This window comes from Lynx canadensis, chromosome B3, assembly GCF_007474595.2.
Source record: "Lynx canadensis isolate LIC74 chromosome B3, mLynCan4.pri.v2, whole genome shotgun sequence".
In the NCBI taxonomy this organism is placed as follows: Eukaryota; Metazoa; Chordata; class Mammalia; order Carnivora; family Felidae; genus Lynx; species Lynx canadensis.
The window spans coordinates 10,840,949-10,867,278 of NC_044308.2; the positions used below are offsets into that span (position 1 = coordinate 10,840,949).

The 26,330-nt window shown below is 50.0% G+C and overlaps 1 protein-coding gene across 1 annotated transcript in view; it reads left to right on the forward strand.

Annotated features, from left to right (window-relative positions):
* Positions 1-26,330, forward strand: part of SLCO3A1 (solute carrier organic anion transporter family member 3A1) — a 316,410-nt gene that overhangs the window by 246,409 nt on the left and 43,671 nt on the right. Inside the window, 3 exon segments of the mRNA XM_030317455.1 lie at positions 14,835-14,999; positions 20,434-20,632; positions 22,945-23,083. Of these exon segments, the coding sequence (XP_030173315.1) occupies positions 14,835-14,999; positions 20,434-20,632; positions 22,945-23,083 (503 nt within the window).

The window sequence follows — 26,330 nt, forward strand, 5'->3', positions numbered from 1 at the left end:
TACCGATCTTTTGTATAATGAAGTGCACCTTCTCTGGAGATGCTTAAGAGCCATGGGGAGGAGCTGAGGCCACCCTGTGCCCAGGTCCCCACTCGGCTGTTCACTAGAGCTGGGATCGTTAACTTCTCCACGCTTCATTTCCACAAGTACACAGTTGTAGCCGCGTTCCTAAGTGACAGTGTGGCCGGGAGAATTAAAGCACTGCCTGCAGAAGACTGACTGTTCATAGTGCCTCTTCATTAGGGATCAGAAGAATTTGTGTTAATCCTCAGATGAGACTAATTAATAACCTAATGTTATGTCTGAATCCATATTCTGTAATCGTTTCTACCAAAGTAGAAATTTGGAATTGCCCAAAGAAGGTCTTAAAAGCCAACTCTCTGAGTTCCAGAATGCATAGGTAGATGAGAAGGCCACCCACCTTGTGTCCTCAGAGGGCACCTTGACTTGGGCCCTCAGAAATCTTAATAGAAGAGCTCCCCCCTCCCCCCGCAAACAGCTGGTTAGAGGGAGATGCCTACTGTTGCCCTAATGGTGCAGGCAGCCACACAGAATATCCCAGTAACCAGATCCGCAGGAATAAATAGGGCTGACGTGAGTGGCCTTGCAGAGGACATCCTCGACCAGAGCAGTGGCAGCCTTTATGGGTCTTTCCTTGTCCCAGAGTGATTGATTGCAAGGGCTCTGATTGCAAGAGCTACAGCAGTAATCTCTTACCTTTCATCTCTGGGGGTGCAAAGATGAAAAGACACAATCATGCCATCCGAGTACTCACCATCCAGCATAGGGACAGACCAGCAAGCCAGCAAAGGCAGCCTAACATGCAAAGGACTGTAGTAGCGAGCAACTGAAGGGGCGACAGAAATACAGCAGACCGGCAGGGGAGAGCCCACCTCCTGCGTCAGAGGCTGAGGGATGTCACGTCTTCAGAATTCTTGGGTTATGATCTAGTTGCTCATCGACTCCATTTGTTCAATTTCGTCAGCATGTGTTGAGACCCTATTAGGCTCCAGGGACACGGTGCTAGTAACCTAGGAAGCTTCTATTCTAGAGCTTGCGTCGTAGCAGGGGGAGGCGTGCAAAAGACCGAGTTAAAGCAACGGCCAAGTGAGCGTTGGACACGCCATGGCTGAACTGACCAGTACGTAGTTGGGTGGACAGGTCTGAGACTCACTATAGGTCATAGTGATCACAGGTTGTGATCTGTGCATGCACGGGCTCCACTTCTGATAATTCATGATTTTTAATTTAGAATTACAGTTCCCAGAGGCAGTAGGTCTGTTAATGGACCTAAAGAATGTCAGGAAAGGAAAGCAGCGTCTCTAGAAGAATCCCCAGGAGCCAGGATACAGTGATGGGAGCTATTATGCTAATAAACAAGTTTTACATGTGCCAGCACGTGGACGGGGGGGCCATGGTGGTTTACATCCTTTCTTTTTCCACGCGAGACGATGTTTTAGCCACATGGACGTTTCCTCCAAAAGCACCACGTGGTGTCCCTGGTGCTCCCAAACTCTTGATCCCATTTGCAACCTTGGAAGCCCCCGGGGTCTCCTGGCAGTGTGCTGCACATTTATGAGTACAGATGAACTGAGCGGCATTGTACGTGGAGGAATGAACGTTGCTCCAAAAATATATGTGTTGCAACTCCTCCTCTGTTTCATTTGAGCTTGCCTATGGGTTTCTTCTCCAGCCATCTGTCCGTGTCCCTGGCCATGCCTTGCAGATAGGGAAGGCCTCTGGGAAGAGCTGGCACTGTGCCAGGAGCACCTGGCCCATCCTCTTCCCTCCTGGGCCTGGCACAGCCCCCCACTCCTGGGAGAGCAGTGGGGCTGCTCATCTGGGTTCACACCCAGCTCAGCCACTTCCTAGTCAGGCAACCTTGGCCGTGTTGCTTTAACTCCATTTGGCTTTCACATACGGTGTCTGGTTGATACTTCACTTATTCCTGTTTATAGATGAGGAAACCAAACTCCGGGGAGGTAGGAGTTCAGGCTTGTGGTTCATTGTTCAGGGTGCTCTCCCCCAAAAAGTGGGCTTCGAGGGTCTCTTTGTAACAAAGTTGGCCATTATTGGGTTTGCAACCCTGATAAGAAGAGGAGAGACTGAAAGCCCAGAGTGGTGGTCTTTAACTGTGTAGAGAAGCTGTTACTTCTTGCACAGCCCGGAAGTCCCCGTCTTATAGTGACTGTCACATCACTGTTTAACAAAGCAGGCAGCAGGCAGCCAAATGCTTGGGTTTGTGAGGCTCCAGTGTCTTCCTGGGTGGGAGTCTGCAAAACCCAAGACACGTTTCTGCATCTCAGTTGTGCCACCAAGTAGCTTTTTCTTTGTGCCCTGGCTCTAAAGCCTCCCTTGCCCAACCTTGTTCTTCAGAACGTTTTGCTGATTTGTCTTTCTTCACCCCCTCACGACCTTCTCTGTGTCCGCAGCTGTGTCCACTCCTCCTCTCTATGCCAGAGCTGGGGGACAGGGCGGAGTGGGGGGGGGGTGGGCAGGACAGTGTGGCCTCCTGGATCTAGATGCTCAGGGTTTGTGGAACGATTTGGGAAAGTCAAGACCCAGAGGGAGGAAGGAATTCAGGGGGCTGTTATAGACAGATGTACAGTGTTATCACCAGCTAGCTTGTTAAATCTCACATCCGTATTTTGTGTTTTATTTGGAAATTGTCTCAGGTGTCAGTTGCCCTAGAGGGGCTTTGATCGTTCGGATCCCGGCTCCTTCAGTAGCCTTATGCTATACGCCTTCCCCATCACGTTCTGTCTGGTTGCCTGAAGACAACAGGCACTCTCCTCTTTTCTTTTTTTTTAATTTTTTTTTTAGTGTTTATTTATTTTCGAGACAGAGCATGAGCGGGGGAGGGGCAGAGAGAGAGGGGGACACAGAATCTGAAGCAGGCTCCAGGCCCTGAGCTGTCAGCACAGAGCCCGATGCGGGATGCGAACTCATGAACCGCAAGATCGTGACCTGAGCGAAGCCGGACGCTTAACCGCCTGAGCCACCCAGGCGCCCCCTCTTTTTTTTTTTTTAACGTTTGTTTAGTTTTGAGAGAAAGAGCGCAAACAGGGGAGGGGCAGAGAGAGAAGGACACACAGATTGGAAGCAGGCTCCAGGCTCTGAGCTGTCAGCAAAGCTTCACTGACTGAGCCACCCAGGTGCCCCTCCGGTGCGTGTCTTATGCTACGTCTTGGGGCAATAAATGGACTCTCTCTTTAAGGAAAAGTGGCATCAGCAGGTGCTAGCTGACTTTTCAACAGAGCGTACTTGAACTCCAGCCCTGCTTGCAACAGCACTGGTGTACCCTAAAACAGTGGGTCTTCTAGACAAGGCTAGAGGCTAAAAGGGAGGGGAGGAACCCACTCCCTGTAAGCACTGGCACATCCTAGCCCTCTGATGGGCTTTCTAGCTGGGATGAGTGTAACTGTTCCAGAGGTTTAAAATCTGAGCAGAGAGCCCTGCCTTTGATCACTGAAAGAGAGGAGCAGTTAAAAGCTGCACGCTCTTGTCTCTGTGCACTTCATGCTGACTGCCAAGTGGTCTCTTCCTGTCCCAGAAAAATAGATGAACCGGGTGATGGCAGGGAACAGCTGAGCTGGCAGGGCTCGGGCGGGGCTTCAGGCTCAGAGTCTTAAAAACCACCCCCAAAACGCGGAGGATGGTGTATGAGTTCCCAAGCACTCGCAGGGAGTTCCCACTGGGTCCCGACAGTCCGGCTGATGAATGCCACTAATCTCCATTCCAGCCATCAAACCACAGAGCTTAGGGTTAAACTAGGTTCCCAGGTTGCCAGTGTTGGGGATGATGCAGCCAGGAATGGGGCCAGGTGCCCGGACTTCAGATCCTGAGCTCTTTCCGCTGTATCCCCTCAAGGATTCACTGGACTGTTAATGCCCTGAGAAGAAGAGGGGAGTCAGCCTGGGGCTGATTGAACAGAGACCCTTCCTGCGTCAGAGAAATGTCCCCTCTCTCTGTTCCACGTGCTCCTCTTCCAAAGGGGCCTTGCTCAGCTCCAAGGGGCCTTGCTTGTTCTACTTGCTCAGCCCCAAGGGACCTTGACTTTCAGGGGAGATGAAATCTGCCCCCGCTGTTACCTTCTCCACCCTCCTGCCCTCCTAATGCCATCCATCCCTGGGCTCTGCTGACTTTACCACCTGAATCCGTCTCCGGCCTGCTCTGCTGTCTCCTGCATTCCAGTCGGCCCTGCCCCGCTGGTCTGTGTGCACAATACAGGGGTTGCAGAATGCGTCTGATCCTGTGACCACCTGCTGCTTAAAGGGACAGAGGTGGAGCCCTTCGTGGGGCTTCGCAGCCTCTTCTCACACCACTGCCGCCCTGTCCCTCCACGCCAGCCTCCCTTCACCAGCTTCCATCCCCAGGCTCCCTTGCTCCCCAGACTTCGCATTTGCCGTTCCCTCGGCTGGAATTCTGGTCCCGTCATCAGGCCTCAGCTCCCAGTCACATCCCCAAGGACATTTCCCTGCCCTCCCGGGCATGTTGCTCTCCGTGTCATGGTCCTAACGTTACCGTTGCCTGAGTGATGATTCCCTTACTCTGCCCTGCCTCTATTTTGCCCCTCCTCCTGGACATCGGTGCTTGGTGCACCGTTGATAAACGGGGGGGATACGGGGATCACTGGACGTGTGCTGCCACGCCCAGCAGTCTGCTGCTTTCCTTCAAGCTGTCCTCACCCCCAGCCCCCTCCCAGGGTCTTGGCCTGTGTTTGATCCACCTACGGATGCAGGCTCAGTGGGAGCTCTACCTGTGCTGAGTGCCACAGCCAACCCACAGGTGACCTGCCCACGTGGGGGAGGGGCTGCTGGCCCAGTGGCTCGGGCGGACTTGCCCCGGTGACTTTGGGCTGTGCGAGTCCTCTGCCGGGTGTTTGGGGCTGGGGCTGGGTGCTTAGCCCTCCGCACCCACTGCTCTCCCGGTGTTCCGCAGGAGCCCCACGTGTACCAGCCTGGCGGAGGGATGCGGCTCACGCCTCTGGCTTCTAGAACTGTGCCGGGCCTCCTCTATCCTCTTCCCGCTAGCAGCCAGCGTCTGCCACGTTCTCCTTAATGAGGGGCCTGTGCCTTTGAGCATCACGTGATTGTGAGGAGCCGGCGTTCCGAGAGCCCTTGTTCTGCAGGCGAAATGGCTGAGTGTCTTTGATCATGCCATTTGTCTCCAGAAATGTGCTCCCCCCTCGTGTGGATTTCCCATTAAAATCTTCCTTCTTGATCCTGTGGCCAAGGACACCATTCCACCCTCCCAAATGCTCGGAACCCCGTGCCAGGCTGTGTGGTTCACATGCTGCTGTGCCCAGGAGTTGTGCCTGCAGGTCCCCAGGACCAGTCTGGCCAGTGGCTTCCTCCTGTTCTGAGCAGCATTGGTGGAGGATGTGCTGGGGCGTTATGTCTGTGAACAGGATGCAAATTGTTCCAGAAAGCACCTGAGATAACATGAGACAGTACCCAGCGTGGTGCCTGGCACCGCATGGCAACCCCACGAGTGGTTTCTTAAAGAAAGAAGGAAGGAAACAACCAGAGGACAGCATTTCCCAACGGGGGTTCCTTGGAACACGAGTCCTCAGAGATGCTCAGGGAAAAACAAATCCGTGGGGGGAGCGAGGAAGGTTACGTAGCCAAATAAGCCTGAGGAAATGTCTGTGTACTATGTGACCCTCTTGGAGACTCAGATGGTTATATTCGAGTATTAAAGGCCCTTGGGAAACCAGCTCTAAGGAAAGCTGGCTGGTGTTGTTTTATGCCACGGGACCCCAGGACTCTCTTGTTCAGGTAAACTCTTCAGGCCTTTAGGAAATGTTACCAGAATAAGGATATAAGGTGGTGGGGATCGCAGGAGGTTTGGAGGGATATACTGAGTCCACAGGGAGGACCTGAAGACAGGTGCAGAAAGCATGTAGCATTTCAGCCTGATGTGCAAGGGTGAGCAGGATCCCTGTGAGTGGGGGGAGGAGAAAGGCTTCTAGGCCCAGGGGCAGGTGCAAACAGAGGCAGGGGGCAGAAATGCCCAAGGGGCGCCTGGGTGGCTCAGCCAGGAAAGCATCCAACTCTTGATTTCGGCTCGGGTCATGACCTCATGGTTCATGAGTTCGAGCCCTGCATCGGGCTCTGCACTGACAGCATAGAGCCTGCTTGGGATTCATTCTCTCTCTCTCTCTCTCTCTCTCTCTCTCTCTCTCTCTCTCTGCCCCTCCCCTGCTCATGCCCACACTCTCTCTCTCAAACAAACTTTAAAAAAATGTCCAAGGGGCGCCTGGGTGGCTCAGTCGGTTAAGCGGCCGACTTCGGCTCAGGTCATGATCTCGCGGTCCGTGAGTTCGAGCCCCGCGTCGGGCTCTGTGCTGACAGCTCAGAGCCTGGAGCCTCTTTCAGATTCTGTGTCTCCCTCTCTCTGACCCTCCCCCGTTCATGCTCTGTCTCTCTCTGTCTCAAAAATAAATAAGCGTTAAAAAAAAAAAAAATTAAAAAAAAAAAATGTCCAAGATGGGGGTGGGAGAGAGACATCTGGTTTTGGGGACTAGGACTTAGAAGAGGTCGTGGTAGAATACAGTCCGGTGTCCATTCCTGCACCTAGCAGAGTTCCCGGTATCTGAGGCCACTCAGTAAGTCTTCGGTAAAATTATGAATGGATGATGGAGGGCGTTTGCATTGCTCTTCTGAAGTGTCTGGACTTTATGAGCCATTGTTTCCCAGCTGGGGGTTTGACTCAGCATCACCTGTGGGGTTCTTGAAACACGCCCACAGTCCGGCTACACCCCCAGAGACTGATTCCATGAGTCCGTTAGGGAAGAGGGAGGTGGTCCAGGCACCTGGATGTCTTTAAAGCTCTCCGGCGATTCTAAGTGAAACCCCAACTGAAAACAAATACAAGAGGTGGTGAGGGTCCTTTGGGGGGTTTCCATCAGAGTTGTTTCTGCAACAGTTGCAAATAAGAAGAAATGTGGGGAGGAGACCCTCGCGTGAAATAAGCTTGGGACAGTGTGTGACATGACCCATTTGGGAGGTCCACAGTGACATTAGCACATTGAAGGCTCTGAGAAGGTCTGTGGTAAATGCAGCACTTCAGGAGGTAGCGTTAGGGCTTAGAGACGGGCACTTGTATCAACTTGGGTGTCGAAATCCACCATTTCTCTTGTGAGCGCTGCTCTTTCTTTTTCTAGCCGTGCGTTCCCCTACAGGCAGAGTTTTCGTGAATGCTAAATGCCACCACTGATATGGCGCATCATGCTTCCGGAGAGGTTCCTAGGGGCTGGCCTGAAGTTACAAAAGTGGCATTTTGCTTACGAAAGGCTCTTTATTTCTTTAGTCATTCTCTGCTTGCTCCGTCTGACAACAGAAAGACGCAACAGTTGCATCTGAGACAGCTTCCAGAGTCCCAGGCGCCTTTCTCTGTCTCACCATGCCGTTTTTCCGACTTCAGCCTCCCGGGGGTCACCAATTTGAAGCTGCAGGAGATAGCTGTGCCTCTGGGGGTGCTTGGACTTAAGCCAGCTAATGTGCCCCCACCACTAATCTTTTTCTCTCGGGCCTTCTTGGCGGTGTTATGAGGAACTGGGGATTTAAAAAAGAATAGAACTGATTGATAGGGGCGCCTGGGTGGCTCAGTCAGTTAAGTGTCCGACTTCGGCTCAGGTCATGATCTCGTGGTTTGTGAGTTTGAGCCCCACGTTGGGCTCTGTGCTGACAGCCTGGAGCCCGCTGCAGATTCTGTGTCTCCCTCCCTCTCTGCCCCTCCCCCGCTCATGCTCTGTGTCTCTTTTCCTTAAAAATAAATAAACGTTAAAAAAATTAAAAATGAGAAATAGGACTGATTGGCTCTGGGTTTCCCTGGCCAGTCCACACCCATTGGATGCTTGGGTTTTAGTCTAAATCCTCGTTTCCTGCGCCGATGGCGTCTTGTTTGTTTGCTCAAACCATGACCTTCTCCATCCACGGGACATGGTACCTTCGGCCTGTTACCAAAGACGGGTAAATGGAAGCCGCATAGCTGCTTGTCTCACAGCTGGCAACGAGAGGGTTCCAGGAAGCTCCCCTGGGTCCCTCAACAGCCCAGAACAGAGCCTGGGGGACAGTCTCATCTGCAGCGACGAGGTCACAATGAGCCCAAGTCAGCCAGTCTTGGGCCTGTACATAGCAGGCACTCGCTTCCAGAAGGCTGTCTGACACCAGGCTTCCCCTCCCACCTGGACTTCTCCCCACCCCACCCAAGGGAATGATGTAGGTACTTCTAGAATCAGCAGTGGAAATGGCCATATTAGCTACTTATTCCCACTTCCGTCATGGCCCATGAGCCTGTGGAATGTGACCCGTGGTCTCGGTTTCCACAGTGAATGTTTCCTAAGAGATTGTGACAGTTACCTTTTGAGACTGCAGTGTGTTTATTTATTGGATTCTTTCAACCATCTTGCGTTTATTAAGCATCTGCTCTCACCGGGCACAGTGCCCACATCTAGGATTGGAGCTGCCCCATGTCTGTGTGCAGGTGGCTCCTCTCATGGGAGAGACCGGAGGACCCAGGCAGGGGTGTCCCGGGGACACTAGTGCACGGATGACAGCCTGCACGGGGTACAAGGGACCCATCTTGGTGACCTCCAAACATTTGTGCCATGCCAGGAAACTTTCTAGGACGTACCCTACCATGACTTCAATGTCATGTCTCCACTTTGGTGTTTATTCACATCTTCTTCATTACTTCTTCCGTCCCCTTTCGTTTGGATTTGGTCGTGACCTGGAGGCTGTTATGTATCTTAGGCCCACCCTGCTCCTTCCGCCGCCCTGTTCTCTTCTGCTCCTGGGACCTACGCTCTGGGAAGTGCTTCGTGACGACTTCTCTTTCAGAAAACCGCTTTTCCGTTGACTCCCGTCCCCATGCAGAGACCTGAAGATTTAGAAGCGGGTTCTGGAGAGGAGGCAGACCTGAGTTTTGCATTCCAGGAGAGTGGTTTTGGCAGCCGCTCAGGCAAGCCTTGCTTTCCTTGTGTCCGCAATGAGATGGTGAGACCACCCTGCCGGAATAGCCCTCGGAGTGAAATGAAGGACCCTTAGCATGTTGGCCCTCTGACACTGCTGGCCCGGCAAGCATTGGCCGTCGCTGTCATGATTACCAAACAGCTGCACACGCTGGCTCTGTCTCCCCTTCTTGGGAGCATTAACCGTGATGTATTGACAGCAATGTTACGAAAGAAAAAGAAGGCCAAGGCCAATTTCAGTAGCGAGCCTAAGGGCTGAAATATCTGAGTCAAGGGCAGCACCACTGAGGCCCACAGCAAGCACATCCCCGGGCACCATCAGGTCCCGGGAAGGGCGGTGGACAAGGATGCGTGCCCCTGACCCCCTGACCCATCCAGCCTGCTGCAGAAGGGCATCTCCTTGGGAAGCCAGTGGCTCCAGTGGCAGCTCCCAGGAGCCCCGCTTCCCCCCCCCCCCCAGTCACTTCCCAGCTCTGCTTACTTGTCGCGTTTGCTCACACAGAGGCCTCCTTACAGCAGGCCTGGTGTCCCCCACCTTGAGGGCTCTCGCCGGAACGTAGCCAAGGAGCACTTCCGTGCCATTAACTATCCTCATGCTCATCCAGGGCTTACCTGTGTGCCAGGAGCGCTGAGTCACATGCTTGCACGCACGGGTCTCATTTAATCCCCGCAGCCATCCGTGGGACAGGGTGGCATGCTCTGGGCATAGACCTTCTCAGTCTTAGAGATGGAATTCAGATCCCGGCACCCTGGCTCCTTACGGGACTCTGCAAGCCTTTCTTTCTCTCATTTCTTTCCCTCCCTTCCTGTCCTCCTCCTCCGAAAAAAAAAAAAAAAAACAAACAAAAAAAAAACCTCACAGACTAAGCCCCTGAGTCGTTTTCCCCAGCTCCCATAGGAGTTGTTGTATTATTATTTCTAAGCGTTAAGCTGCACCGTCGATCACCGGGGGCGGGGTCTGCGTGCTCAGTCCTCCAGCCAAGAGCAGCGCTTCTGCAAACCGGAACCGGAATAGCACCCTGTTAAGAGCACGTTCTGTGGCAGCCGGTGCCAGGGTTGGAGTTTCTGCCGTGCTTCCCCAACCCCGGGAACCACTCCCTGCCTCGGTTTCCTTATCTGTAAGTGGGGGCTGTACCTTGCCCCAGGATCACAGGTGTGCTGTGAGGATTATGTGATTTGATGTGGGAGTGGTTAGAACGGTGCTTGGCGCCCTCGCGATGCTCTGTCGGCGTCCGTCCGCACAACTTCTCCAAACCTGCCTTTTTCCCTCCTGGAGGGACCTGCAAGCTTTTAAGAAATCTCAGTCCTACAGGAGTGTCTTCAGAAAACAGCAGTGGAAAACCCATCTTCCCTGGAGAACTCCCCCTGGTGCTGTTTTCAACTCCATCCCAGCCTGCTGGTGATGGTATCTGGCTCCCGAGGAGAGGTGAGGTCTATCCCAGCTGGTGAGGCTGCCTCCCACCCCAGCTCCCAGCTTCGGAGGCTAAAATCAGCGGGTGGGAAGTAATGAGCTAAGGGGCACCAGGGGTGTTCAGTGGCCTGGTGTGGCCTTGGTTCATTAGTTTCTATTTGTCTGGGCCACCTCATTAGCTACGGCCTCCTTGGAAGGTTAGAATTTTACGGGTTTAGCAACCCATTTGAATGAAGAAGGCTTGAAATACTGGGATGGCCCTAGGATCAAGCTAATTAATACTCTTTTTCAAACTGGGGCTTTGGAGGGTAGGCTGAACCTTTGAAAAGGAATCTTTTGAGAGAGTTACAAGTCATTGCAATAAAACCTGGGATGGAGGGAAGAACCTGGGAGCAAAATAGCTGAACACAAGGAATCTGTCATTTCTGGCAGTGAATCGGCTTGGTAGAGGAAAAAAAAAAAGAAGAAGAATGTTCTTCATGCAAATAAGATCCACTGAGTTTTCCCTGGGCCTTCTGTCAGATGATCCTCAAACTTAATAATTTTCACATCTAATTCAATGTGAAATTAGTCATTAGGTATTAAGACAAAAGCAGGCAGGCTCTCCTATCTCAACAAAGAATCTTCCCCACTGAAGTGGAATTATCTCTGGAATAATTAAAATGGTTGCTGAAGTATGAAAACATTCCATTAACCGGAGTTTCTTTTGTCGAGAGGTACCCTCCCCTTTCCCCAAATAAATCGTGATGGCCATGATCAAGGACAAGGAGATACCAAGACCCAAATAATGTGATCAAAACGAAATCCTCCCTGGTGTCCTTTCTGAGCCAGAGAGCAGAGTTCCTAGTTCGAGGATGCTGGTGATTTCAGCTCAGCAGCGGATGGTCTGTGCCCTAACAAAGGAGATGAAGCCTGCAGTGAAAGGGATGATTGTTTTCCTGGAATGTCCCCAACCTGCCTATTGATTGTTGGCAGTGTTTCCAGAGTTTAGACATCTTAATTACAAAAGAACGCGATGATCGTGAGACGGCGTTTCTATCTGCCAAACATAACCAGCTGGGGGCTTTCGTATTCACTCATTACAGGGAGGTACTGTGGTCGCTAGATGGGATCCATACCTGTCTCTACAGCGTGAAGGTCGGTGTTCCGTGCCACACAGCCAACCAGTCCCTCATCACGGACACATTACCCCATCGCAATGTGCCACACACAATAGCAAATCAGCCTTCACTCATTAGCAGTAATTTATGATGATGGAGTCTTAACATCCAACGGGCTTTTGAACATGAAGACAGATACCTCATTGCCCTCTGTTTACGCCCAATGTATTCATCTTCCATATTTGTTTAGCAGTCCACATTTTTAAATCTTGCACAGTCAACACCCCTGTAAATATTTGTATGATTCTTAAATAATGTGTATTTAACCAAGGAAAATTTCTCAACGTTTAAACACAGATTTAGACACTAGACACTTTTAGCATCATTTATTTGAAATGATGTTCCTAAAGAAGTCAGATTATCTTAAATGCTTGAAACCCTGCAAAAACAAACAAAAACACATGTAAAGGTCAGTGCGTTTGCAAAAAAAAAAAAAAAGTATAAATGAATGAATATTATAGATTTAAAGTTTCTGAGTGTGTGGGGGGTGTGTGTGCGCATGTGTGCGTTCTTGTACGTGGTTGCATCATCCAACAGTTGCCTTCCTAAGGTTTTAGTAAATTTTGTGAGAAACTACTGCAGGAAAGAAGAGGCCACCAGCTCTGGTCATTTTTTTAGTTGGGATGTAGGACAGAGTTTCTCAGCCCACAGTGATTCTGAGCATCTAGTTGTCTGACTCCATTCCCATAAGAGTGTTCTTCTCATTATGTCAAAGGATCTTTAAATCCTTCTCTTGGGGGTTTCATTTTTGAAGCTTGGTCTCTTCCATGGAAATGATAAATTTTAAGCCGTGCGTATCTGCCATTTCCTGACCCATTGTTCTGTCATTTTGATGTATTGAGCTTGTCTGTTAACATTATTAAAACCTTATGTATCCCCTATTATTATTTTATTCTAATTAGTTGGGCCATTTAGAGGTTTCATCTCCTAGGAGATGAGATTGAGTCTGTGTAATTAGCTCTCTTCTTTAGGACAGCTGGCTAATTCATCACCTTGGAATGCAGTTGTAGACTCCCGGCTCACCTGTTTATTTTGTGTGACCATGAACGCTGGTGGGTTCTTCTGAGACTTAGGATAATACTTGCCTCATCTGGGACTCAATTTTATCTTTTCTCTTTACACAGGTGGAACCACATGCCAAATATTCTATATTATTATCACAACAGAACAGAGTTTCCCTAACTCCACTGGCATACCGCTTTTATAATTTTTTTCGCCGTATCTGCTGACCACCCGTACCATTATTTACCTAAGGCTTATCTTTAAATAACTTTAAATCTCCTTGTTTTAACCTGGCATCGTTTTAAGCTATGAGAGCCATGAAAGCACACATTGGATATATCAGTTGCATTTCAGTTGACTTTTTTGTAAGGACACATTAAAATAACAGCATAAGTATTGAAGCGACAGGTTGTCCCCTAATACCCGCACCTGCAGGGACCCCTAGCGCACCGCCAGGAAATGTCACCGTACCATAGTTGAGGGGACCTGGTGGAACACCACAAACATCAAGGATTCTACTTGCTGGCAATGATCCAAATAATGGCAGAGCCCAGGCTCTGCTGTTCCTTTAGCAGCAGTATTCATGGACTCTGTGTGCAGAAGGCATTTCAAAGTATGTTCTTGGGGTCAGATTTGCCAAAAGGATATGATAAAGACCTAGAATATAAATTGTATGTAAGAAGCCTTGTGACAGGCCAGGAGAGCAGTAGATGGGTGCGAACTGCAGAATTGAGGAGACGAGGGAATGAAGGGAGAGGGGAATAAAGATGTATCCTGAAAGGCTAGCAGGCTTCGGTTGCATTCAAAGAATTAAAAACACAACAAGAACAACAACAAATTGCACATTTTTTTAAAGCACCAATATACGTGCGGAATCTTAAGTGGTTTATGAAACCACCTGCTTTGAGAAATATAGAGTATAATAAAATAAGACTGAAATGCATAACCTCAATAAGACCTGCCTTCTGACTCTGGTGGTGCTTAATATGGTGCACAAGTCACCAAGTGCTTTTGCCTGTCGTCGGTTCTCACCTGAGCCCCGGGCACCAGGCTGGGCAGGCAGCTTCTTCTGGGTGGGACTGGATGATGAGAAAAGACCACCTGAGGGTGAAGGAACAAATGTAGCAAAGATCTGGGGCAGAGCATCTCCGGAGAGGGAGGAGCCCCTAGTGCACAGCCTTAGGTGGGGAGGGCCTGCTTGGGATAGGAAAGAATGGGAGCAGGCAGGCTGGACTGGAGGGAGAAAGGGGTGTGGTAGGAAGTGTCATCCGATTGCTAAGGGGAAGTTTTGATCAGGATGGTAATTTGAGTTGATCCCACGGGCTACAGTTTAGGGAATGATTATTTCAGATCAGAAGTCAAGACTCAGCTGGTCTTGACCCTACCCTAGTTGGGTTGCTCTGGGACTCCCCGATGTGAGAACTCATGGAAACTTTTTCCAAGGAGTTGGCCATAGATGTGTTGAGAAGAGGTGGGGTTTGACTCAGCATATATATGTATGTATGTATATATGTATGTGTGTGTATATGTGTGTATATATATATATATATATGCATAGTGTATATATATATATAGTATATATATATAAGCACGTGTATGTATGTATATATTATTTTTTTTTTTGAGAGAGAGTGAGCAGGGGAGAGAGAGAGAGAGAGAGAGAGAGCGAGCATCCCAAACAGGCTCCATGCTCAGCACAGAGCCTGATGCAGGGCTTGATCTCATGACTGTGAGATCATGACCTGAGCTAAAATCAAGTGTCGGACACTCAACCAACTGAGCCACCCAGGCGCCCCAAGATTGAACATATTTTCTTAACATACATATATAGTCACAAATATTTATCCTAGGTCTATTGATAAATATGCTTATATATACTGATGTAATTATAACATTTGCAATTTATAATTTATAATTAAATTCTATGTTTTCCTTTGAGAAACAAACCCCAAACTCTTTTTTTGGCAGGGGGGGGAAATGGAAGTAATTTGTCATTGCTTATAAAATATCTTACCGATTCCAGTAAACCAAGAAAAGGTGTGATATCGTTTCCCTCGTCGCATTCATTCTCAGTTTAAATGGCTAAATAGCAGCCTGTATTTTGAAGCCAGACTCTTCACAGTGGTGGGTGACTTCCCATCGCTAGGTTTCAGCCTGAGCTACTGGGTGATACCCTGGGCTGTTTACTGAGATACACAAAAGCGTGTCAAGAAGGGACCCAGGGGGGCAGAAGACCTGGGAGTGCAGTGTGTGACCGTGGCTCTCTGCTTGTCTCTCCCTGCAGTGATCCCGAAGGTCACCAAGCACCTGCTGTCCAACCCCGTGTTCACGTGCATCATCCTGGCCGCCTGCATGGAGATTGCAGTGGTGGCTGGCTTTGCCGCCTTCTTGGGGAAGTACCTAGAGCAGCAGTTTAACCTTACCACCTCTTCTGCCAACCAGCTGCTCGGTGAGTCCGCCTCTCCTTCCCCCGGGGAGGGCAGAGGGCTGCCGTCCTGCGTGTAACACTCTCAGGGTCTACCGAGGCCCCCCAGAGAAAGAGCCCAGGCTCTGCTGTTCCTTTAGCAGCAGTATTCATGGACTCTGTGTGCAGAAGGCATTTCAAAGTATGTTCTTGGGGTCAGATTTGCCAAAAGGATATGATAAAGACCTAGAATATAAATTGTATGTAAGAAGCCTTGTGACAGGCCAGGAGAGCAGTAGATGGGTGCGAACTGCAGAATTGAGGAGACGAGGGAATGAAGGGAGAGGGGAATAAAGATGTATCCTGAAAGGCTAGCAGGCTTCGGTCAGGTACGTAAAAAAAGTAAGAATATTTCTGGCAGCATGAAACCCGCAGTCAGCAAATACAGAGGTTGGAGGCCACGCACTCCTTTCCTGACCCCTGCCCGTGGCAGACATAATTTATGGATCATGGTACTCCTTCTCCCCAAGAGCCAGCATGGCCTTCCCATCCTTCTCAGTAGTAGTCTACAGGCATCCGTTCCACTGTTTGGAGTTGGCATGGTAAGGAAAACCAATTTGCCCTCAGGGGAAGAGCATTACTAAGGGGGAGTTAGGAAAGTGGCCTCCTCGCAACTGACCAGGGAGACGGGAGAGTTAAGGACTCCAGGGGTCTGGCTCGGACAGCTGGTGGTACCATTTGTGAAACCTGGAAACCTCCAAGAATCAGATCCGTGGGGAAGACGATGAGATCGCTTCTGAAGTTCCCGAGCGCGAGATGCCCGTGGTGTATCCACGTGGCCTCCTGGACTCGGCGGGGGATCCGGAAGGAGACCCGGGTGAGGCAGAGAGGTTTGGGAGCATCGGTGTACGGATGGAGGACACGGGAGTGAACGTTACATGATGAGAAGGTTGAGAATTAGAGAAAAAGGGTGAGAGACCAACCGTGAGGAAACAGTGGCGTCTGTGGGGGAGTTCAAGAGAAACCCACAGGGCATGAGAGTCCAGGAAGAGATGATCCCAAGAAGGGAGCCATTAGCTTCCTCCCATTAGTTGCAACAACCAGGACGCCTTTCCACCTGTGTCAGAGCTGTGTCCGAGAAGTGGTGAAGCGGGGAGCCCGTGCTCTGTGTGGAGAGTAGCCCACACAGAGGGACGGCGTAATCTGTGACTGCAGGACACTTTCCCGAAGCTCAGGTGTAGAGCAGAGGAGAGTGGCCCCAGCAGGCGGGCCATGTGTGTCGGGGTCCAGGGGATCGGTGGAGATGCTGCATCGCTGGAAAGGTTGGAAAGGTGACCAGGTTGCTAAGCGTAGGGGAGAGAGCCAGCACAAGGGGATTTGCGGGAAAGAGTGGGGTGTGGACGGACAGCCCTCGACAGAAAGGCTCATCCGTCCTACAAGTGCAGAGGAGAGAAGCATGAGTGTGGCCACTGAGAATCCGGCTAGGACAGCCCTGCATCTGAGAGAGATCTGCGGCCACACGAATGACCTTCTCTGGTAAGTAGGGGCGTCAGATCGTCTGCTGAGGGGAATGGTCTTCTTCAGCGCTTCCTGTGTCTTTGCATAATGGTCCATAAACAAATGCAAAGCCGCTAACCCGTCATGAGTCATCAGGAAAACACATAACCGCACTGCAATACCACGGGCTGATAGCACCGAGTGTTGATGAGGATGTGGAGCAACTGGAACTCTCGCGTGCGGCTGTTAGCAGTGCCCAAAGGTGGGAGCACTTGGGACAGCTCCTAGGCAGTGCCTGGGAAAGCCAGTGTTTACGCTGGGATCCATCCGTTCTACTTCTGGGCATGTTCCCACCAGAAATGAATGTTGAAATCCGTTCGTTTAGATATGCATAAGTGACAGCGTTCAGAGCCTCCTTGTGCATAATAGCCCCAACTGGATTCAGCCCAGATGTCTGTCGCCAGGAGAATGGGTAAATAAATTATGGAATGCTCGTGCAGTCTTCACACAGCATGAGAAAGCAAGCCTTCTCATACCTGTCTCCGTGTGGGTGAATCTGACAGAGTTGAAAGACGTCAGGCACAAAAGAGTACATGTGTATGTGAGTTCAAAAGAGGAGAAGTTAATTAAAATGATGGAGGCCTTGATGATGGGTACTATCTTTCCAGGAGGAGGGGGAGGGCAGCCACCAGGGAACCTTCCTGGGCTGCTGGAAATGTTCTAAGCTTGATTGGAGCCGTGGTTATAGGGGTGTATACAGATGCAGGAATTGATTGGCTGTTCCTGTAAGCTTTGTGTACTTCCCAGCACATGATGTATCTCAATTTCAAAAAAAAATTAAAAACATACTATGATAATGCAGCTGGGTCATAGCACGTCTCCTTGGGAGCTGCTAGGGTTGCACAAGCCTTCTTTCTTTCTTTTTTTCTTTTTTCTTTTCTTTTCTTTCTTTTTTATTTTTTTACTAATAACGCTTTACCATCCACTTCTGTGTTAAGTGTCACTTCCAAGAAGTATTAGCAAAATGCAGGCAGCCCTTTAGTTCCTGTCTGACAGAGACAGGTAAAGCGGGTTTCTTTTATAATTAAAGTCATAACTTTTTCGTTATAACCTGGGGTGTCTCTGGTTTCGCCCTCCGGCAGCCAGTTTCTCCATTTCTTCCTCATTCCTGTGCTGCTGTTCTTACGTGCTGATTGCATTTGCTTGGTTGCTTCGGCGCGGGGCTTGTGTTTTATTTCAGAATAGACTCCTAAGGTTTCTATTGACAAACAAGTCAATAGTCTTCAGGGCAGAAGGTCAAAACAACAATCTCGCCTTCTTGCACCTGTTTCTTTCCCAGTGACTCTGTCTGTCAGAGGGTCTGGCAGGGGAGGACCTTGTGGAGAGGCCACCTGCTGGCCCATCTGTCAGTCCGTCTGTCCAACAGTCCACACAGCATGTGTGCCCTCTCCCTGTGTCCTGCTCGGGGCCTCACTTTAATCAGCATGGACCCTGGAGGGTGGGCGGTGGGGACAGAGTGAAATACTGGGAGCAGCAGGCAAGGCTCTCATCAGAAAGTGCTTGGTTGGGGCGCCTGGGTGGCGCAGTCGGTTAAGCGCCCGACTTCAGCCAGGTCACGATCTCGCGGTCCGGGAGTTCGAGCCCCGCGTCGGGCTCCGGGCTGATGGCTCGGAGCCTGGAGCCTGTTTCCGATTCTGTGTCTCCCTCTCTCTCTCTCCGCTCATGCTCTGTCTCTCTCTTTCTCAAAAATAAACATTAAAGGGGCGCCTGGGTGGCGCAGTCGGTTAAGCGCCCGACTTCAGCCAGGTCACGATCTCGCGGTCCGGGAGTTCGAGCCCCGCGTCGGGCTCCGGGCTGATGGCTCGGAGCCTGGAGCCTGCTTCCGATTCTGTGTCTCCCTCTCTCTCTGCCCCTCCCCCGTTCATGCTCTGTCTCTCTCTGTCCCAAAAATAAATAAACGTTGAAAAAAAAAAAAAATTAAAAAAAAAAAAAAAAAAAAGAAAGTGCTTGGTTCCTACAGACCCAGGGGATAGGGCCCAAGCAGTCACCCCTGGGCCTTCGTGCGTGGCTCTGTGCCAGCCTTGAAGCCATCAACAAATGGGACAGAGTCCCGAAAAGAGCTACATAGATGATTAAGGCGCTGATGGCATGGATTTATGCGTGAAGATAAAAAGGACTCAATCTGCATAGGTTAACGTAATGAGGATAGTTTCGGGGAAGTTCTGATAACTGAATGCTAAGGCGGCACACACATCAGGGAGGAAGAGAGAAGGCTGATGATGGCTGGGAGAAAAGGCGCCGAAAGGCTGTTATTGCCATAGTTACCATCATCACCAGGTGATGCTCCCTGCGGTCTCTGCTAGGAAATGAAACAAAGCACATGCCTGCTCTCTGGGCGTGGGCATGTCCTCCCAGTGTTCATTCACACAGATCCAACCTGCTCACCTTTCCATGCATCCTGAAAATGAGCCTCAGCGCCCGCTCTGTGCTAGGCACACAGAACCGTGTGGACTGAGCGGGATGGAGAATGTTCTTGGGCTCAGGGAAGCTTCGTCTGGGGAGGGGGAGAGTGAACAAGAAACAAGAGAACTAAAAAGGGATGAGGCAGCTTCAGACAGTGGGGAGAGCCATGAAGACAATAAAATGGGGTGAGGAATGGTAGGGAGGCCCCTGGGTGGAGTGTAGGACCACTCTAGATGGTGTGAGCTGGGAAGGCATCTCTGAAAGGAGTACGGGGCCAGCCAAGTGGAGACATAGTGCAAGAATGTTCCAGGAGAGGGATCAGCAAGTGTAAAGCCTGGGGGGACCTGAATGGGCTTGGTCCGTCCCGGGGAGGGAAAGGAGGAACAGTGGGCATGGGGTGAGCAGAGAGAGGCACTTGGGGGCTAGATCGTGAAGGTCATTTCTACGCCAAGAACAAGGGAAAACCAAGTAGATATTCCAAGCGCATCAGGTAACACAGAGATCTTTGTTTCATTTAAATGTGACTTGAGCTATTTTCTTGCAGAGCTCAGCCTTCCTGATTATGTTTTTCTTACCCTAATATTAAAATTAATTTGCATTCTTTTAGCACATACCAGCTGGTTGGTGTAGTCGATTGACCTAGAGGTCTGTTGATTGGCAAGAAGGAGGCAGCCTGCCCTGGGAAATTGGCCATGTACTATCTACATGGTGAATAAATGACACACGGCTAATTTAAAGCTGAGTTTTAGATGAAGCAAATCAGAACAAAGCAAAGACCAAACAGGAGATTGGAACTCTAGGACCCTTCGGCCCTTCTAAAATTCCATGAGTCTCTGAGAATCAGAAATAACAGGTTTATGGTCCTGTTGCCTTGCAGATAGCTCTGTTTATAAGAGAGGGGGGAAATTTTATGCCAATTATTCACCAAGAATTAACAAAACGATTTGATTGATTCTACTTCCGGAGAGGTCTGGGAGCTGGTTAAAAGGCCACCTGCATGGGCCGGTGAGTCCTAGGACCTTTGTTTACACACCGCCAGGCCTTTCCATGAAGCCCTCCTTGACTAATGAGAAAAAGAGAGAAAACCCCCAAATGATCTTGAGTCCCCTTTTCCCACGTCATCTCAAAATGCACAGAGAGCACATTAGTGCTCCGTGATCTTTACGTCCCTAAAACATGTGTTCCAAGTCTGTCTTTGTCTCTTGGCTGTTCCCATGCCAGCCGTGTCTTTCCCATGAGGGTACCTCGCTTAGCATGATAGGTGTAGGTATTTGGACCCCTAATAACAGAGTGTGTACATGTGTGTCTCCCCCAGTTTTCTGTGAGCTCCCTGAGGCCAGAAATAAGGCCCTTTGTGGAGACCTGGGGGTGGAGGGCAGCATGGAGAAAGGGGTGCAGTCGTGGTATCCCTGGGAATTCAGGTTGGACAGGGTTCAGCCCCCAGCCTGGCACTCATCTGTTGTATTGACTGGTCCTGGTTTCCCTGCTAACAGTTTCTGCTCCTCTGTTTTTCTCCCAGGGATGACTGCAATTCCATGTGCCTGTCTGGGGATCTTCTTGGGTGGTCTCCTGGTAAAGAAGCTCAGTCTTTCCGCCCTCGGGGCCATTCGGATGGCCATGCTCGTCAACCTGGTGTCCACAGCTTGCTATGTTTCCTTCCTCTTCCTGGGCTGTGACACGGGCCCTGTGGCTGGGGTTACTGTTCCCTATGGAAACACGTAAGTCCCACAAATGTCTGTTTCCGCCCCTGCCTGCCCAGGGGATGCCGTGGTAGGGTAACAGAGCCAGCTTTGTCTCTGGTGACCATGAATGGAGGGTTCGATGATGCCTCTGTATCCTCCTCCCAGTGCCGGAGAATCAACGTGGACCTCATGGGTAGAATGTGCAAGGCCATTCCACTCAACAGCTGTCTCCTGGGACGGCCGGGAACACACGGGGGAAATCGTCCTACATTCACTCCCCACAGTACTCCTATTACCATTTTTATCATTTGACCTTAGGAATAATTAAAGATAACACAGAGAAATTTTATTTGAAAATTCATCTTAGGGGCTCTTGGGTGGCTCAGCCAGTTAAGCATCCAAGTCTTCATTTCGGCTCACGTCATGATCTCACTGTTCGTGGGTTCGAGTACCTTGTCAGGCTCTGTGTTATCAGCGCAGGGCCTGCTTGAGATTTCTCTCTCTCCCTCTTTCTCTACCCCTTCCCCACTTGCTCTCTAGATAGATAGATAGATAGATATGGAGATAGATAGATAGATAGATATGGAGATAGAGAGATAGATAAGTAAATAAGTAAATAAGTAAATAAATAAATAAATAAATAAATAAATAAAAACTTCAAAAATTTCAGCCTAAAAGGAAAGACAGAATAGATTACAACCATTCCTGAAATTATCAGGAGCTATCATTAGGCTCCCATAGTAATTATAGGGTCTCATCCACAGTAGGTATTGATAAGTATGGGAGGGCAAAGGAGGTGGGGAATAAAAGAGGGAGAAGTGAAGGAAGTTAGTTCTTATGGGACACTTTTTTTTTCTAGTTACTATCCCAAGGCTTTGACCTAGAGTCCAACCAGAATTGCCCCAGAGGGAATTAGGAAGAGTCCAGCATCCACAGCTGTCCCCCCCTTTCTGTGTGAGACTTGGAAGCTGCTTGGGGATCAGCCTGGAGCATCAAGGGTGCAGCAGAGTTGGCCTGCAGGATACCAGTTCCTCCTCCTACCAGTCTCCTCCTCCTCCAAGCAGGCCATCAGGCTTTCTCCTATAGTCCTGTATCTAGAAGGTATAGGCACCCGCAGCGTCAAGCAGGCTGAATGTGGGAACACAGGTGAAGGCAGCTGTCTGTATATTCATGCACAGTCCACGCATTTGTGTGCCCCTCTGTCCCCTTTACCACCACCGTGGCCACTTCTGCCCCCACCCCAGCCCCGGTTCCTCCCCCTCCCAAATGTGGCACCTTCTGGTTTGTGCATACCATGAATAACAGCTTTTGGAGAGAAAGACTGCCAGCCTTAAACTGTGCCAGCTCTCAAGTAGTAAACTTGTCGCGGTTCAAAGCATAGGGTCTTACGATAATGAAGTTCTTCTTCATTAAAAAAAGGAAAAAAAAAAAGCTCAGGGACTACAGTCCAACTGCTAACTCTCCCCAGATTGGTAGAGCTCCAGAACCCCCTCCCCCTTTCCCATGTACAAGGTGGGTATGTTTGGGCAGGCGACTCAGCCTGGCTCTGCCTCAGTTTCTCTCTTATCAACCCCATGGGGTTACACAGAGAATAAGTGAAATATCCGTGCGGTACCGTGAATAGTGCCTGCCACATAAATTGTCAGATATCACCGTCATCGTCATTACTATGAAGCGTTCTTGAACCCTGGGAGGCTCAGCTGAAAATAACGGGGCTGGAAGGAGAACCTGCCTCTCTTTCGGAGCTCACAACGCCCACTCCGCCCTTTTCCTCTTTGCAGTTTGCAGGCTCTGGGTAATTGTGCCTTTAATGGTACAAAAGGAAATTTAAAATAACTCGTGTTCTTTTTCTCAGGAAGTTGAATCACACAGACGATAGTTATGGAAGCCAGTCTAGTTGTTGTTAAGCATCGTGAGGCGTACTGCCTGCTGGGGAGGGACAAAACAGAGACCAGGACTGCCCGGAAAAAGGGAGAAGTCTGTGTTCAGCTCTGCCAGGAGGAGTTGCTGGGTCAGGGAAGGAGGAACGGGCTGAGCTGCAGCAATCATGAGCAGCACCCCTGGAGGAGGTGGCCCGGAGCTGAGCCCAGAGGGCACGTTGGTGCAAAGGATAAGAAGAGGCTTCTTCCGCCTCCGGGCAGAGGAAGCGCGCAGCCTCGCACCGTTGCTTCTGCGCGTGCGCGGCGTCTCTCAGCAGAGGCGCCAGGCCGGTCCTTGTGGGACGGGGAGGGGGGAGAGCCGAGGAGGAGAAGGCAGGGGTGCCAGGTGACTCATCACAGCAGTGGGCGGAGCGATCCAATCGAAATTGACCTCCCTTTGATGGATTCCATGTTTCGGTTCTTTTCCAGCTCAGCGCCTGGCGTGGCCCTGGACCCCTACTCACCCTGCAATAAAAATTGTGAATGCCAAACCGATTCCTTCACTCCCGTGTGTGGGGCAGATGGCATCACCTACCTGTCTGCCTGCTTCGCTGGCTGCAACAGCACGGTATTGGTGATTTTCTGACCGGAGGGGATGGGGCAGGGGACGCGGGCAGACAGAGTAGTTTAAAACCCATGGTCAAGGGCAGCAGTGGGCCGCCACATGGGTTCTGTACTTTGTGTTCCTGCCCTGTGACTGTTTCCCAGACTCTACCGCAGTCCAGTGGAGGATCCTCAGCAGAGTGGGTAGACTGCCGGGTCTTTCAGGCCTTCCTGCTAAATCAAGTAGGTTTCCAGAAAGTGTCACGGAGCAACCAAAAGTTAAAAAAAAATTTCAAAGGAAGCTGTACATATGGAGCCAGAGAAAAAGATTATGGTTCAAGACGCTCACAAAGGGTGTCAGTGGAATAGCCGACTCTACCGGTAATGAGCTCCCCATCAACAGAAGTATATAAAGGAAGGCTAGAATACCATTTATCAGAGAAGTCTTCTTCCAAACCTGAGACTGACAGTAATTCAACCTCTTCCTTTTCCGTTTCCTTTGCCTTATATTCTCAACTAGATACCTCCCACTTTTACCCATCACCCCCCCCCCCCCACTCAACTGTTTTTTGTTTTCCCCCCTTGTCAGTATGAATTTTCCAATTGGCTATCAGCCTGCCATTTTCCATGTTCTCTGCTTGAAAACCTGTTGCTAAGGGACTGACTGGTCACCAAGTCATGCTTATACACCTGCCTGTCTTCTACATCCACATCACCACTGCCCTGGTGCCAGCCCTCCTGGTCTCTCCCTTGGACCAGTGTGGCAGTTGCCCAACTGTCCCCACAGCTCAGGGTGGCCCCCTTCTGGCCCATCTTCTACACTGCAGCCGAAATGATGTCTGCAACACTGCAGAGGACCCTGTCTAATGCTACCTTGTCACCTATGAGATAAGATCTAGGCACTGAACTGGCTTTGTATGTGCCTTCAGCGCAAGTCTGTTCTCAGCCATTCTCTCTAGCTCTGTTTCCTTTTAGTTTGTGGTATTCAGCTTCCCCCACACAACCTGTGTGCCTTTTCACACTTCTCTCCCCATTCGGACAACTCCTACTCAACTGTCGGTACCCTACTCGAATTCCCCCTTCTCTGTGAAAACATCCCTTCTCTTCTTTAGCTTTGATGTTCTTGCCTCTGTGGTTCTCTGATCTGTCTCTCCTGAAGGCTTCTCTCTCATTTCACTGCAGTGATCTGCTAAGCGTATTTGTCGTCTGCTCTGATCTGTGAGTTTCCCGAGTGAGGGCTGTCATCCAGGAGTGCTCTGTAAATGTTCAGGAATGCATAGATGAAGAGAAAGATAAGAAAAAGGCTAGGTGGCTGCTCTAGAGGAATTTAGAGTTGGAATTATTTGTTTCTTGTCCTGCTCACATTCTGTATCTTTTAGAGGCAGCAATTTCTCTGAAGGAAGAGAAATCGATCACTTATTTTCATCTCCAAAGATTTCATTTTTCTTTGCTTTTAACATTTAGATTCCTGGCCAGTTATTAACATTTTTCTATTGAGAAAATAAATCCCGATGGTGGGGGGATGGTGGTGGTGGTGGTGGTGGAGAGAAACTGATTTTTTTTTTAATTAGATGATAAAGCAATTTCTTTATGTGACTGGAAACGAATTTTAAAATGGGATGGGGCCTTGTGAATGGTTAAAATAAAAGTACAAGCTATTCTTTTTCATGACAACAATTTTATTAACATCTTAATAGCCAAAAAGTTATATAAATCAGTTTTGCTTCTTGTCCTGCTTTAGGAATTAAATTGACTCAGTATAGGCTGGTATCCTGAGACCAAACAGGTCTCTATTCCAGAGCATTCTCTGACAGCCAAAAAAAAAAAAAATTGTCTTAAAAATTGCATATCCCTTGATCTTGCATGTACGAGTCTTACTGAATAAGAGCCTCGCTGGCCAGTGAGTCTTTGTAGCTGCTGAAACAGGAATGTGTGGAATGCAGTTCTTGGCTAGTGAGCTTCTCTGATTCCTTCTGGATATACTGTTCCTTCTCCAGACACCTGCCTTTTCCTCACATTGCTGGAGGCCTCCTAAGGCCTATCATCTGCTGGGGTGCAGGCAAATCAGAGAGGTTCTCCTCCCGCGATTACAGGTCAGAGATTGAGGTAGCCCCGGGCCCCAGGACCGGGTGGGAGTCACATTTCTCCTCCATGGAGGCAGATCTCAGGATGTCCTGGCTGTCAACAGGTCGATGAGGCCACGCCTATCCCGGAAAGGGGTCCTTGTGACAACCTAGCCTTGAAAACAACCCTAACTGTAGAGGCCGCAACAGCAGCAAACTTTTTCAAGAGCCTGTGTGGGCCGGGCAACAGGCCTTCCACATGTCACTCATGGTCCGTGACGGCTTGGCCTGGAGCCAAAGAAATCTCAGGCCACCATCCAAAAATGAGCAGAAAGCAATTTCAATCTTCTAAATCTCTGCTGCAGTATTTTGGGGAAATGCCAAATGGTGGATTATATTCCTGGTACATTCGCTCCCTCCTTCGTTCCCAATTCTTGCCTCCAAGCTCTCAAAAAAGCTCTTCCACAAGCTGAAGCCTTCCTCATCCGTCTTCCCAATTTCCCTTTTTCCTTATTATTCCTTCACCGTCTGCTGGAGTCCTCTAGCTTTCCAGGTGTGAGCGCAGCCATTCTTACCCCTGCACCCCCGGCCCTGTGTGCGTTTTCCCGTCGATCCTCCCGGCAACCTGGGGAGGGAGGTGTTATTTTCACTCCTGATGACAAACTAGTCACTTGCCCCGGCTCGCGCAGAGCATGGTGGTGGTGGCATTGGAATGTGGATTGGTCTGACCCCAAACCCGGTGTCTTCCTCTGACTCTGCGACTGACCTCTTGAGGATGCTTACCTTCTTCTTCCTTGAAAGGACTTCATTCATGTGCTCCATAGTCAGGACATTGCCCTCACAGGCTGGCCCTGCTGCCTCTGCAGCCTCAACCTCCCCACTTCTCCCACCTGTTGAAGAACGACTTACTATGTCGAACTTCATGGGGTTCCTCTGACACACCCAGCTCTCCCTTACCTCCAGGTCTTGTCATGAGCTGCTCCTTTTATACCTCCGGGCCTTTGCACACGCTGCTCCTTTTATACCTCCGGGCCTTTGCACATGCTGCTCCTTTTCTCAAGGAGAGTCTTCCCTTAAGCCCTTCAGATGCACAGTAGTTCTTTTTCTGCAGCTGAGAAGCCTCCTCCCCGCTTATTACTTCTTCCAGTGCTGCATTAGAACCTCATCCTGCAGAGTCCTCCGGCACCTGCTCTGTCCTGCAAGGTCAGA